This window comes from Zosterops lateralis (assembly GCF_965231275.1).
Source record: "Zosterops lateralis genome assembly, chromosome: 1".
Taxonomy (NCBI): domain Eukaryota; kingdom Metazoa; phylum Chordata; class Aves; order Passeriformes; family Zosteropidae; genus Zosterops; species Zosterops lateralis.
Genome location: NC_139762.1, coordinates 128497424 through 128511222, shown reverse-complemented (window position 1 = coordinate 128511222; position 13799 = coordinate 128497424). Strand labels below are relative to the sequence as shown.

The following is a 13799-nucleotide window of genomic DNA, read 5'->3' as shown; positions in this document are numbered from 1 at the left end:
TCAAAGCACAGCCACAGAAGTGAGAACTCGCCTTTCTTTGTTAAACCCATTTAGCCAGAGACACTCCTGAGCTCACTGTATCTATCAAAAATTGCTTTCAGTCACAAAACCCTCATTTCTTTAAATCACATGAGCTGGTAGCTGAATGAATGCAAACTGCTGCTAGCTGCTAGCATTTAGATAAATTTAACAGTAAATTAATTCATAGCAAGTGTGAAGAGCACAGGGCCTAGATCAACAAGGGAAATTAGCCTGCACACCTGGCAGTAGCAGGTTTCTTTGCCTCTGAAGCTGTCAGTAAGACTAAAGAGCCCTGGCTCTTTAAACCTGCAGACAGGCCTGAGAAAATGTTAGTCAGTACTTAATGGCATACACTGTTTATACTGTACATTGGGAAGATAAATGGGTATCATTTGCTATTGTTAAGCTCTGGTTTACATTTATAGGAGCTGGGGTATTTTGATTACTAGATGGTTTCCCCTGCTTCACTAATGTCAAATTCTTTCTTTGCTTAAAGGAAGCACTGTCCGCATGGGAAGTTTAAAGAAAATCCCATGTTGCTCTATAAAACATTCTGGATCACATACATTACTGATGTGCTTTCATTAGTCCAAATGTTGTTCAAGGATACCTATTAAGTGTTAAGTAGTTAATGATCCATGTAAAATAATAAGTTACTCCAAACAGGATTTGAACCAAAGACCTTCAAATACAACACAGATGGCCTAATTTGTCATGCTGCTTCATACAAAGACTTCCTTCCTTTCATCCAGTCAGCTTTTGCCTGCCCTCCTAAGTATCCCCATCCAGCAAACAAAAGCTGCAGTCCTAGAACCTTCTTCATCCTGAGCAAGAGGCAATGACAAAGGCTGTTCTCACTGAGGGGTTATCATGGCCCAAGACAGCACCGCGTCTCAGACTGCACAGAATGCAGCAGAGATCCAAACTGTGCTTAGCTGACTACTTCCAAATATTAAAGGGATGATACATGTCTAAAAGCAGCATGCCAAGATTTTTATTACCACAATACAATATTTACTTTGTCTGCCTGTACCCCCTTCCTCTTGTACATCAATTATATGGGGAACATGCCTGCAGTTTGGAGTCATTTTCCAATTAGAGTAACTAATATACCATGTGTAAGAATGGGCATTTGCAGAGTCTGTAGGACTTGCTGTAACAGTTTGCTGGTCTAAGGAAGGCACTACAGTGATGACAGAAAAAGACAAAGAGGTTGGCTGGTGTATTTCTAGCCAAATTCTTTCTACTCAAGGTCAGCTTACCTTGTGAAGCCAGAGGTAACACAGACCCCTCGAGAAATCCATCCTCTCCCTTCCTGCAACATCTGTCCTCTTGCACACTCCCAGAAGCAGCTGGGACAAACTAGCTGTCACTGCTTAGGGATATACTGTGCTATCAAATGTGGAATTTGGCCAAAACAGATGAAAGTAATTCCTGGAGGAAAGTTAGACTTAGTCATCTCAGGCAAGTTCTGAAGACTCTGCACCACTCTTTCCACCCAGCACCTGAGCCTTTAAGTATTTCTACATTAATGAAGACAACTAAACATCACTGACATATTTATTTTATTTACTGAGTTGCATTAGAGCCTGCCATACATTGAAGTGCATTGCACTTTATACTTCAGTGAACAAATAAGGTTCAGTCATCAAGTCTCCTTGAACCGAAGGGAATCTGCAAAAGAAAAAAAAGCCCATTAAGTTCTGATGGACAAACTTCATGCTCTAAATAAAGATATGAGTATGCATGAATGCAAAGCAGCAGAGAGAAATGTTTATGTGGTAGTTTAGTCTAGAGGAATTCCCCGTTATTTCCTGATGCTTGAAGCTTCACACACCCTTCATGTGGCAAACAGAAGTGAAACATGGAACAAATCAAGAGCTGGAACAACACTGCACAGCCCATCAGATTTGCTATATATGCTGCACTGGTAACTGAATCAATCTTGCTGAGGGCCTGCAGGAGAAAGGAATGCAGCTTTCAGATAGGAGCCAGAGAGGAAACAAGTGATGCAGGCAGCCTACCAAGGAAGGAAGAAAACCAAATTCAAATTGCTTCTCCCCATTACACTGAACACAATCCAAGACCAGCTGTGCTCCATGACAAGAGTCATGAAAGTGGTCAGCACCAAACTCTGAGCTTCCCCCTTTATTCCACTGCTGAGCACACAGCAGATGCCATACCCCTCACATTTATACCTGCACTTAATTTCCATTGTCGGTATCACCACCAGAGCAGATGAAAGAGTGTGAATTCACAGTGAGGTGCTGAGGTGCCTCCATGCCCAGCAGGAGCAGACTTGGTGCCGAGTGCCTGCTACCACCCCAACTAATGAACTCCTCCCTGCCCACCCAACCCCTTCCTCCATCCTGGTTCCACACAGAGTATTCAGTGAGCTAAAGCCATTGGATTTACTGCCACACAAAGCACATACTGCAGTGAACTGGGAGATGTAGAGCATGATCACTGTATCTTTTAGGCAACTACTCAAAAAAAAATGGCTTAAAATTCAAAATTGCTAAGATTTAAACTTCTGAGGCAAACAAAAATGTTTTCCATCTGTTCTGGGTACTTGTCCTTTTTTTACAGCACATTTGAAACATTTGCATTGTTTTCCCCTTCTACTTTTGTATTCATGTGCAGGCACAACACAAAACAACCTCTTCCTACTATGAAGGAGTGAAAAAATATCTGTTCTTATATAAACAGGCTAAGGAATAAGAAGCATCAGCAATTCAAACAAAATCACAAAAGTTGATTTGTCTTCCACATTTTCTTTTGAGCCAGCAAAATTAAGAAATGGAAAAACTGTTTAGGAAACATTTAATTTTAACAGGTGCACACAATGTGCAATTTTTTTTTAAGCTGCCAGTGGGAACACGGGCTGGGAGTGGAGCTCTATTTGTACTGAAATAAATCCTGCTCATGATTTGAATTAAATATTCAACATGCAACCTTGTTGACAGTGTTTGTTTCAAATGATTTTACCACCAGATGGCCCTTCAGAATACACTGATGAAGGCCACCTGACTAAAGAATGCAATTCCAGTGTCTAAAGAAGTCTAAAAGTGACTATATATTAGCTAGAGAACTGAACCAGAGGCAGAACTACCAAGATTTAAACCAGGTAAATTTGTAATTTCATTATTTATCTTTGCTGCAGTTGCATGTAAAGAACAGCAGTATCCCACTCTCACAAAATAAAAAAATCCCAAAAACATTACCAAAAGCTGTGACTTTCACAGGGACATTTTACCTTTTTCTCTAATTTTTTAGAAGAGATGGAGCTCTGAGGTTTTTTTTTACATAATTGTGTTAAGCAGAAATCAGACAGTCACAGACTGTCATAGAACAGAATTCAGTATTCTTAGTGTTAACTACAAATCTTTTATTCAATCTTGCTTCTTCATGCAAACAAGCTGAGAAAATCCAGCTGGCCATGATAATTAAAGCCACAGATTATCACATAATGATCACAATATGAAAACATTCCAAAAGAATGAAAAACTATCATTCTAGATTAGTCTGAAGTCATTTTAGGAGAAGCAGAGAACTCAATGTAAAAAATCTGCACCAAGAAAGGGAGAGGAACTCAATAAAGAGTTGTCACATCAGCTTGTGCAGCTTAGTGAGTGTAGTTATTAATAACTACAACACAGCTGAAATCAAGATTTTTTTTTCCTGGTGTTACTAAAGGGAGAACAAAGCTGGGTAGTTTTCCTAGAAAAGGCAGCATCAAGTGCTAAATACTCTTTCGAGTATTGTGAACAAAGTTCTATTCAAGCTTCATACAATATGGCAAAAATGTGATTATTAGCACACAGAGCTGTATGCCACTGTGATTTTTAAATATGTATGTATGTGTGTGTATATAGAGATATATTTCCTCTCATGACTAGTTATTTCCCCCCTCTCACCAACTTCAAAATAGAAAATGATATGCAGAAGCTGTCTCTGTTCCTTACATTAAGATGCCTGCTATGAGAGAGAATCAGCCTCTCCATTTTCTCACTCACTGTGCCACCACAAGAATGTAAGCAGAAGATACAGAGAGCCCCAAGTTAAGCAGTTCAAGATGTGAAGCATCAACATAACTGTGGAATCAAGCAAGTCTTGGCATTTAACATTAGAGCTTTGTCTCCTCTCCTTGGTTACGTGAGGAGGGCAAAGGCCTGGCATCATCAGTCTCCTATACCACACAAGTTAAACAAATTACCCAAAAGGTACTCAGGAGCTTCTATCCTGCCTTTACTCCCCAGGCCCCAATTCTCCTGTTTCTTCACATTTTTATTACCCAGAGGTCTCTTGAGTGCAAATTGTATCCCTTCTCTTTGGAAACCCCTTTCAATTTGAAAAAAAAGGAAGATCCCCCCTCCAAGCAGAAGCACAAGGTCTCTCTCACTGGGATGATCCCACTCCAGTTGTATTGCAGTGCAGTTCCCTTCCTGCACTCACCATCACTTGGGTGGTGCAGACTCGAGCACCCCAGCTGCCTTCATGGCCTCAAAGTCCTTGGCGGGATCATAGTGCTTATAGAACTCTGCATAAGCTCTTTTTCGGGGCTCAGCAACTCCAAACTGCAAAATAACACACAGAAAATTAAAGTCGGCAAAGCTTTATGAACAGGTTGGTTTTTTTTTCTGTTAGTTCCATAATTTCTATCAGTGGATATTCATCTAAAAGGCCTTTAGCTCAAAATATTAAACATTCTTTTGTTCCTGTTAAAACCCACAGGTCAGACTACCTGATCATTGGTCAGGAGAACAAACATCTGCAGTAAAACCTTAAAAAGAAAGTCTGTTACAAGGTTATATCACACTTTCAAGATCCAAAACCACTCCATCTGTATCTGACCACAAATAAGCTTGTTTACCTCCCAACAGATGTGTTAAGTACATGTGTGACCTTATTGTTTCTGATAGACATTTGTGAGAAGTTGTGAAGAACCTGAAATTAACTTCAATTTTCCTCACTTCTATCAACAGCTTCCTGACCATTCAAATGCTGCCAATAGCACATGCCCGAGTTCAATGGGAAAACCAAGATCCAGCTCTTCCACAAGAATTCCCACTGTGTTGTTTGCCTTGTGTGTGAGATCCAAAAATTATTTAACAAGAGCACTCGAGTACTGCTCTTATCTCTATCAGAAGTCAAACCTGTAAGGGTGTTTTCCTGGAAACACAATGCTCCATTCCCACTACACCTCAAAAGCAAGGGCAGAAAGATTAGGTTTTCCCACACTGGTATCTTCAGTGTGAAGGACGAATTTTCCAAATTGCTTAAGAGCAAGTTTCCTGAAATCAGTGAAGTAGGACTTGGACAACCCTCCCAGGTCTCAGAAGCTGAGGTAGACCAAAACACAAACTATCCAGAGTTAATGTGCACCAGCTGTGAATGGCCAAGAGCATTTTGGGACTAGGAGACTCAAGGTCAAGTTGTCACAAATTGCGTGATCTTGAACACACAGAACGAAACATCAGATTGTTCACATCCTTTCCTCAAATGAAGATCAGGAAGATTTATCTATGCTTTGGAAACATGCTTACAAAAACACATCACTAAGCCTTTCTGATGAGCAGCTCAACCCAATCTCAACAGAAAAACATTACGAATTCTTTAACTATTCAAATGAACGTAGCTGATAACTGAATGACTACAGAGCCCACCTTGAACAAAGCTGAGGCTCCCGCAGACACCAAAAACGCCCCCAGGAGGTGGAACCTCATCCGCTTGGCCAGCAGGCCCCGCATCTGCGGCTTCGGCAACAGCGCAGCCGGCATGGTCACCGGGTTTCCTGAAAGAAAAAGGAAATAAGAGAATTGTGGGATAAGCTCTACTTAAAGTAATTTTCTGTACTACAGAAAAATCGTTCCTTTTGTACTGTGCAATAATCGTCTTCACGATACAAGCAGCAGTGGTCCTGTGCGTTTGACCTTTCAGCGAGACTATTTAAGGGACAAAATTCAAGGACAACCTAGTTACGACACGATTCTAGTTTAAGTTCTTACATTCCTTGATTCCTTGTGGAATCGAGGCTGACGACCTTCATTGTTCCCACTAAATCCTGCGCTCCTGGCAGGGCCTTCCCTGGTGTTTACAATGTCAGAAGGCATTGTAAGCAGTACCGGGGCCAGGCTGGGACCGTTCCCCGCACCCAGGGCACCCCAGCCCCGATCCCAGGGCACCCCAGCCCCGGCCCGGCCCCGCCACCCTCAGGGACGCGCAGAGGTCATGGAGCTGCCGCGGGGCCGCGGCCGAGCAGGGAGACGCGGCTAGCGGCCCTAGGGATAGAGATGACAAGGGAAGTCGGAGGGAATGAGGGGAGGAAGAGGGAGCCGCGGGAGGCGCGGCGGGAGCGGGAGCGGCCTCACCTCAGCTGCCCACAAGGTCCTTCTGCGCCGCCCGCCGCGCTCCCGCTGCAGCCGCGCTACTCCGCATGCGCGGGGGACGGGCTGCGTACGGCGGGCGGCGCGGGTCAAACCCCGCCGGGCGCAGCGCACCGCAGGCTCGATTGGGGTGGAAAAGGCTCCTAGGATGGTCCAGTCCAGCCTGGGAGCGAACGGGATGGGTCAGACAGAGCCTGGCACTGAGTGCCACGTGCAGCCCTTCCTTAAACAGCCCCAGCGACAATGACAACATCACCTCTCTAGGCAGCACATTCCAATGCTTGTTTAATCATCGTTGGTGTGAAGAAATTCCTCCGCTTGTGCTCCGGGCCTTCACCGGCTCCAGGGCCCTTCTCTGACCCTTCCCCGGCTCCTGAATGTCCTCCTGAACTGAGGAGCTCACAAGTGGACACAGCACTCGAGGTGTGCCCTCACCAGTGCCCAGTACAGAGGGACAATCCCTGTCCTGCTCCTGCTGGCCACACTATTGCTGACACAGGCCAGGATGTCACTGGCCTTCTTGGCCATCTGGGCACTGCTGGCTCATGTTAAGGTCCCTTCTTCTGTCTTTAAAGTCCCTTCCTACCCAAACCATTTTATGATTCTGTTAAGAGCCATGGGAGAAAAGTTACCCACTTGAAGGATGCCCAGGGTGACACTGCTGGGGCAAGGGACTCAGGCCTTTATATAGAGAGTTTCACAGGAATTATTGGCCAAGCCTAGAAAGAAATGAAGCCATTTTTAATTCTTTCTAGATGTCCCTTACACAGTTTTTGTACCTTTCTTGGAAATGAGGAACATGTGCTTTGCCCGTGATTTCTGCATAATCACCACCTGTACGTGGAATTGTCGTTTGTATTCCTGGGGAGTCTCTGTGGGATTTACACTGAATGCTATAAATTCCTGGCTTGAAAAAAAGAAGTCCCTCCTGGGAAGTGAGGTATTCATTCAAGCCTTTTGCTCCCTTGCCAAAGCCAGCAGATCCTGACATCAAATGAGAGAGATGGACCTTTAAAACTGAAGAGGAGTTGCTTTTCCTATGATGGAATTAAGAAGAAATAAGTGTCAGTAGAAAATTTCAGAGGGAAAACATACAAGCTGGAAGAATGTTCTTTGCAACAGCAGTTTGAATAGATGCAATTTGGACAACATTCTCTCAAACTGATGAAAAGTTTGTTACAATAGTTGAGACCAAAATGAAGAATCTTTGTCTAAGAGTTTTTCCCATGTGGATTAACACAAAACCCCCCAAAAGTTAATGATGTCATGCAGAAAGAATGGCAAGACATACCACCAAGGGCAAATCGTGCCTGACAAATTTGGTGGCCTCCTATAACAGGGTGACAGCACTGGTGGCTGAGGGACGAGCGACTGATGTCATCTACTTGCACTTGTGCAAAGCATTTGACACGGTCCTGCATGACATCCATGTCTCTGAACTAGAAAGGTAGAAAATGGATTTGGTAGAAATGGGTTTGATGGATGAACCGGTTGGTGAATCAGGAACTAAGGAACTGGCTGGATGATTGCACTCAAAGAGTTGTGGTCAAGAGCTCAATGTTCCAGTGTAGACCACTGGCAAGTGGTGTTCCTCAGGGGTCAGTCTTGGGACCAGCATTGTTTAATGTCTTTGTTGGTGACATGGACAGTGGGATCAAGTGCACCCTCAGCACTGCCCACTCCAAGCTGTGTGGTGTGGTCACCACTGCAGGGAAGGGATCCCATCCTGAAGGACCTGCAGGCTTGAGAGGTGGGGCTGTGCAAACCTCATGAAGCTCAGCAAGGCCAAGTGCCAGATCCTGCACCTGGGCTGAGGCAATCCCAAATACAAACACAGGCTGGGCAGGGAATAAGAAGGGACACTTGGAGGTGTTGATGGACAAGAAGCTCCCCATGAGGCAGCAGTGTGTGCTCACAGCCCAGAAAACCAACTACATCCTGGGCTGCATAAAAGCAGAATGGCCAGAAGTCAAAGGAGATGATTTTGCCCTTCTACTCCATTCTGGAGTGCTGTGTCCAGCTCTGGAGCCTGCATCCAGCTCTGGAGCCCCAGCACAGGAAAGACATGGACCTGTTGGAGTGAGCCCAGAGGAGGCCCACAAAGATGATTAGAGGGCTGGAACACCTCCATGTCTCCTTTGGAAAGAAGTTGGGGTTGTTCAGCCTAGAGAAGAGAAGAGTCCAAGAAGACCTCAGAGCAACCTTGCAGTGCCTAAAGGGACCTTACAAGAAATCTGGAGAGGGAGTTTTTACATGGGACATATAGTGACAGGATGTGGTATTGGCTTTAAACTGAAAGATGGCAGTTTAGATTAGATATAATAAATTCTTTACTGAACTTGCCCTCATGAAAAAGACAATACAAAAGTAATTGGAATAAAAGCATGGCAGGTTTCAGGGCTACTGTTATCATAGATAAGATGCGAGTAATTTTCCTGTAAACATCAGTCTTGTGCAGACAGAATGTGTTGGTGGATGGAACTAGGTCTGTAAATAAAAAAAATCTGGATTGCTGTTTTCGATGGCTTCCTTCATGGCTGGCCAGGTCATTAAATTCTTTTCTGTGTGGCCAGTTTCCTCATGTGCCTGACATACTGCTGGCTAGGCATCTTTGTGTTATAGTTAAGATGCTAAATGAAGTGCTAATTGTTATCATCCTTTGATGTCATTACTGTGGCATATACAGCCAACTCCTTGTTGTTCTGCGTAAAGGGCAGTTCAGGACTGTGCAAATAAGAGATAAAAAAAGGATGGAGACTACATTACAGCAAGAGCCCTGGAAGTAGAGCAGAGACGAACAGCTTCATTAGGTCAGTGCAGAGTGGCTTCCTGTCACAGCAGTTTCTGAATGGATTATAGAGCTAAGTGTGGTTTGGACCTGAGTGGACCCTGTGCATCCAAATGCAGGAAAGTAAATAAACCTGGAAATAAGAAGGCATATACAGAGATAGAGAGACAACAGCAGTTGTTTCCTTCCCAGCCCACCCCCTCCCTGGGCATTCTGACACCTACTCTAGTGGTCTTTGGGACACAAATGTTAGGATTGTTTACTCAAAAGGTGTCACAGCTATCTAAGTAGAACCTTCAGTCCTTTTTCCTCTCCAAAATACTGTAGAGACAGCAACAGCTTACACTCCTCTATTGTGTCCTTGAAAGGGATCATTTTTAGAAGAGTGAAGGGAAGGCATTAATGCTAAATCATTTCTTGCTTGTGCTCCACTGGAATTGAAAGTAAAATTTACGTCTGACTTCAGTAAGAGAAAATTTGGTCAGTGAATCCTTGTCTTTTCCACAAAGAGTACCAGCTGTGATACTCAGGACTGTACTTTCTGTGGTGTGGACTGATGCCAGCTAGGAACAGTACTGTGACAATCAAGTGAGTTTGCCTATGCCATGAAAAGTCCTTAGATAATCATAATTTGGATCAAATTAGAACCAAAAATCTACTGGAAAAAGACCACACGAGACATCAGCAATCCACCGAGCCAGATGTAGTACCAAATAGTTTAATGTAAAATCTACCTGTCATAAAAAAAACCAGAAGGTTTCTTTTGTGACAGCTAACAGAAGGCAAACAATGCTATGTGCCATATATGAAAATGCATACATTTGGGCTCATCCTCCCCTTTTTGGCCTGAAATGAACTGATCAAATACTTTCTTGCCACAGCTGTGTCTACATCAACCAGTGGTGCTGTGGAACAAAGATATGATGGCTCAGCAAGTTTTTTTAAGAGAATTGGAATGGCAGCTGTACAAAAAAATGAGGATGAATCAATGATTCCTAAATGGAAAAAGTCAAAATTAGTAGGGGGAAGAAAAATATTTTTGTACTTCCAAAAGAGCAGTATAAACAAAGGACAAAAAAATTAGAAAATTTCAAATCACAATAAATGAAGCAGACAGGGATTTCACAAGCCTTTGTTGATTTTACGCAAGTTTCTGAAATAGAAGAATCTCAAAAAAAGTGATTTCTTCTTCTTATAAAGAGATACATTTTGGTATATTGAATACACATGAAATAGTGAAAGGTTTATGCAAATGATCCTGTGTTTGGTACCATCATGAGTTATAGTATTTAAAAAAAACCTAGCTATTTCCCAAGTTCCCAGCTTGCAGTCAAGACATGGCTAATGTGTGTATTCAGGCCCAAGAAGCAGAAAACACACCAGGTTTCAGAGCTGTAACATTAACATTCACGTGACACCTTGTCTTCTGGATTCTGCATTAATTGTTCCTCCTCTGATATCCTCTAGGTTTGAGGATCTATCTGAAACAAATACACTGTTTATTTTAGCACCAGGAGACCCTTGGTTAGATAAATTGGGCTTTTAAACAAGTAGAACGTTATATGTGTCATTCTTACTTAGAAGTTTAACTCAGGCAAGTGTAACTTCGTTATTCATTGGCGTTATGTTCTACATTATCATCTGATTTCTTAGAAAAAAACAAAACCACACCCACAAGGAACACCTCCTTCCAGTCCCTGTTCCTTGCTCAAAGCCTTTCAAATTATGCCAAGATTCTTCTGTCTTTTGTGGTTTTAAATGTTATGTAGCTTTTCAGCAATGGAAATAAAGTCATCAAAAAAACATTTTTATACTGTTCCTTCATTCCTCTGTATTTGAGTAGAGGTGCCTTACCCTGAGAAAGTTGCTCTTGTTCCTGTTTTTCCAGGAACATATTGAACCCACCTTTACAGAGAAGTACTCCAATCTAGAATTTAACCAGTCAACACATAAAATTGTTGTGTGTAATTCAGTTTCTAGAGGCCCATCTCAGTAAGTGACAGCCCCCTCAAGGTAGGCCACAACCATTCCTAGTCTGTATTCAGCTCAAGAAAATGTCTATGGTAAGAACAGCACAGGAGGAAAGTTACTCCCTTAAAAAATTAAAGCAGGGACCACAACATGAGGACAAAAGACCACATTTGCACACTCCTGTTCAAAGCACACTTTGGTTCATGTGCTGTGACATGGCTTAGCTTCACACAAGGCAAAATCTGCAAACATTATCTACCATAGAGAAACTATTATATGGCATGCATGATGTGCCCAGCAATCCTGGTGAGTCCCCACATGCACCTGGTACATTTGCCAGTGCTCCTCTCCTTGATTATGGATGTGTTACTCTAAGTCTGAGCAAAAGATTCACATAGATACCCTTCAGTAGTCCAAAGCTATTGAAACAAGGAGTGTTCTTCATACATTAACAGAGTTTAGGCCAGACCCTTTGTTAGCTTCTATTTTTCCCAGATGTGACCAGTGAACATCAGACTTCCAGAAAGCAGGAGGTGGCCAACTGCTGCTGTTGACACAGCTGTAATTTTGCTCAAGGAATTAATTCTCACAGAAAATGGCAGACCAAACTTCCCTGTGGGTGTAAAACAGTGGCTGTGAGGTGGGAAAGCCTCCTTCAAAGAAAAGGAAGATCAGCCTCACTCCCCACAAGGCATTACATTTGCACCTCCCTTGGTTAGGGTCAAGGTACTTGCTTGGGCAGCTCTTGGCTCAGCGTGCTCCTCTTGGCTCCTCAGCTCCTCACAGAGAGAAGGAGCCTTGCTCAGGTTGGAGCCAGCACCCTGCAAGGGGGACATCTAAAAATTTGCAGCAGTAGGATTTAACCTAGGGATATCTTGCTGTTTATTCAATTTACCTAGTACAATACAGAGCTCATTCTGACAGAAAAAGATTGGCCCAGGTTATATATAAAGATCACTTTGAAATTGGTTCCTGTGGCATTTTTTAGCCTTTTTACCCAGATTTCTGAACATTTCATTTTAGTCTGTTTTAATTTACACTGAGGTGATGACATGGTAAGTGTTACGAGATGTTGGCAAGTCTTCATTTCTTTGCCTGAAATTAGAGTCTAGAAGGAGCGAAGGGTGTCTCAGATTTGTTCTGACTTGTATCATCATAGTGATGATCATCACATCAATCAAATCATGTCCATTTCTGAAAAGACAGTTCATGAACACAATTAAAAACCAAAAGTAAAATAAAAAGTACCCCAGAGATGATGTATTTCTTGATCTCTTTATGACCTGGTGAACTAATTGTGAGCTTGAAAATTTATTCATCGTTTCCAATTACATTACCTGGTCGAGTCAAATATTATTCCTAAAGAAAAGCCATTGCTTTCATTTATTTTGTTATTGGAAGAATCTACCCAACTTAGGATTGCTATGTTTTCCAAAGGCTTCATAGTTTCTATTTGATATTTGATGGTATTGCAAATATAATAGATTTTCTTTATAATCATGACCTTGGGAACATTTTAAGTCCCCAGAGTCAGGGAGTTTCTGACTATGAAATCCCCAGACAAGCTAAAATCCATCTCAGATTATTGTCCCAGGTTTGAAAGGTGAGGCACAGTCAGACATGTGGGGCTTCTAGAAAGTAGTCAAATCATCTGTTCATGTTTTTTTAACTTGTTATTGGCATAAACTTTAAAAAATATCTATACTTAAACCAGCCTGTTTTAACTTTACTGTTTTGTTTGAAATAATCTAATTAGGAAATTATGGGTCTCAGTTTTCTACTGCATTGAAACTTTTGAGCTTCATGATTAACAAATCTGGCAATAGATAACAGTATAAGCAACCTTAAATATATTTTGGTTAAATGAGTTCAGGATACATTTTCCTGAAACAAATTTGGCCACGTTCAATACGGCATTACATGTAAACGTCTGGAAAAATTGCAGTGTTTTTCCAAGCAGGAGGCATGAGATTACTATAATCCATAGCCCCCACCACTGTATTAATTAGCGTGGCTCACTAACCAGGGACATAATATTTGTAAATGAAACTCTAGAAGGGCATCAGTAAGGAACAGGATGTTGAAGCCAAATGGAAAACATGAACCAATAAAAAGGCTGAACTAGCTAGAAGTGCAAGCTCAGCCTTTGAAGTTAGTTCAAGTACTGCATGCTTTTATTTTGGTGTAATCTTATGATGGAGGTACAAACAAGAACTCAGAAACAGATTTTGTAACATTTGGCCCAATTGTAGATGAATCAGTTTGTTGATGGTTACCAACAATTGCACAGTCAGAGAAGCTGTGGTCTTTGTTAAATTAGATTGAATAATTGGCTTCAGTGGGAGTTTCGGGTGCAGAGCAAATGAAGTGTCACGGCCCTTGACTCTCGTAAGATTCCTTAGCAGAGGTTGAGCTTTTGCCTTCAGAACAACCTGAATATGGATTCGGAGAACGAGTCCCTCAAGGGTTCATCTACTCACTCCCCTGCCCCAGTATGGGTCTGAACATTCTTAGTCATTCCTGGCAGATATGCATACCTTATCTGTTTTTAGAGCCCCTCTGATGACAATAAGGTTACCAAAAGCTCTCTGGGCAGTTTGTTTCCAATGCTTGACTGTTGTCTCGGAATACAG

At 42.4% G+C, this 13799-nt stretch overlaps 1 protein-coding gene across 1 annotated transcript; it reads right to left on the bottom strand.

The window, feature by feature from the left end:
- Positions 1-1569: 1569 nt before the first annotated feature.
- Positions 1570-6467, bottom strand: COX6C (cytochrome c oxidase subunit 6C). The gene is made up of 4 exons (XM_083866968.1): positions 6393-6467; positions 5688-5815; positions 4477-4598; positions 1570-1695 (listed from the first exon to the last, which is right to left on the bottom strand). The coding sequence occupies exons 2-3, from the start codon at positions 5799-5801 to the stop codon at positions 4479-4481; spliced, it is 234 nt and encodes a 77-aa protein (XP_083723094.1). The 5' UTR covers positions 5802-5815; positions 6393-6467; the 3' UTR covers positions 1570-1695; positions 4477-4478.
- Between the last annotated feature and the right edge of the window lie 7332 nt (positions 6468-13799).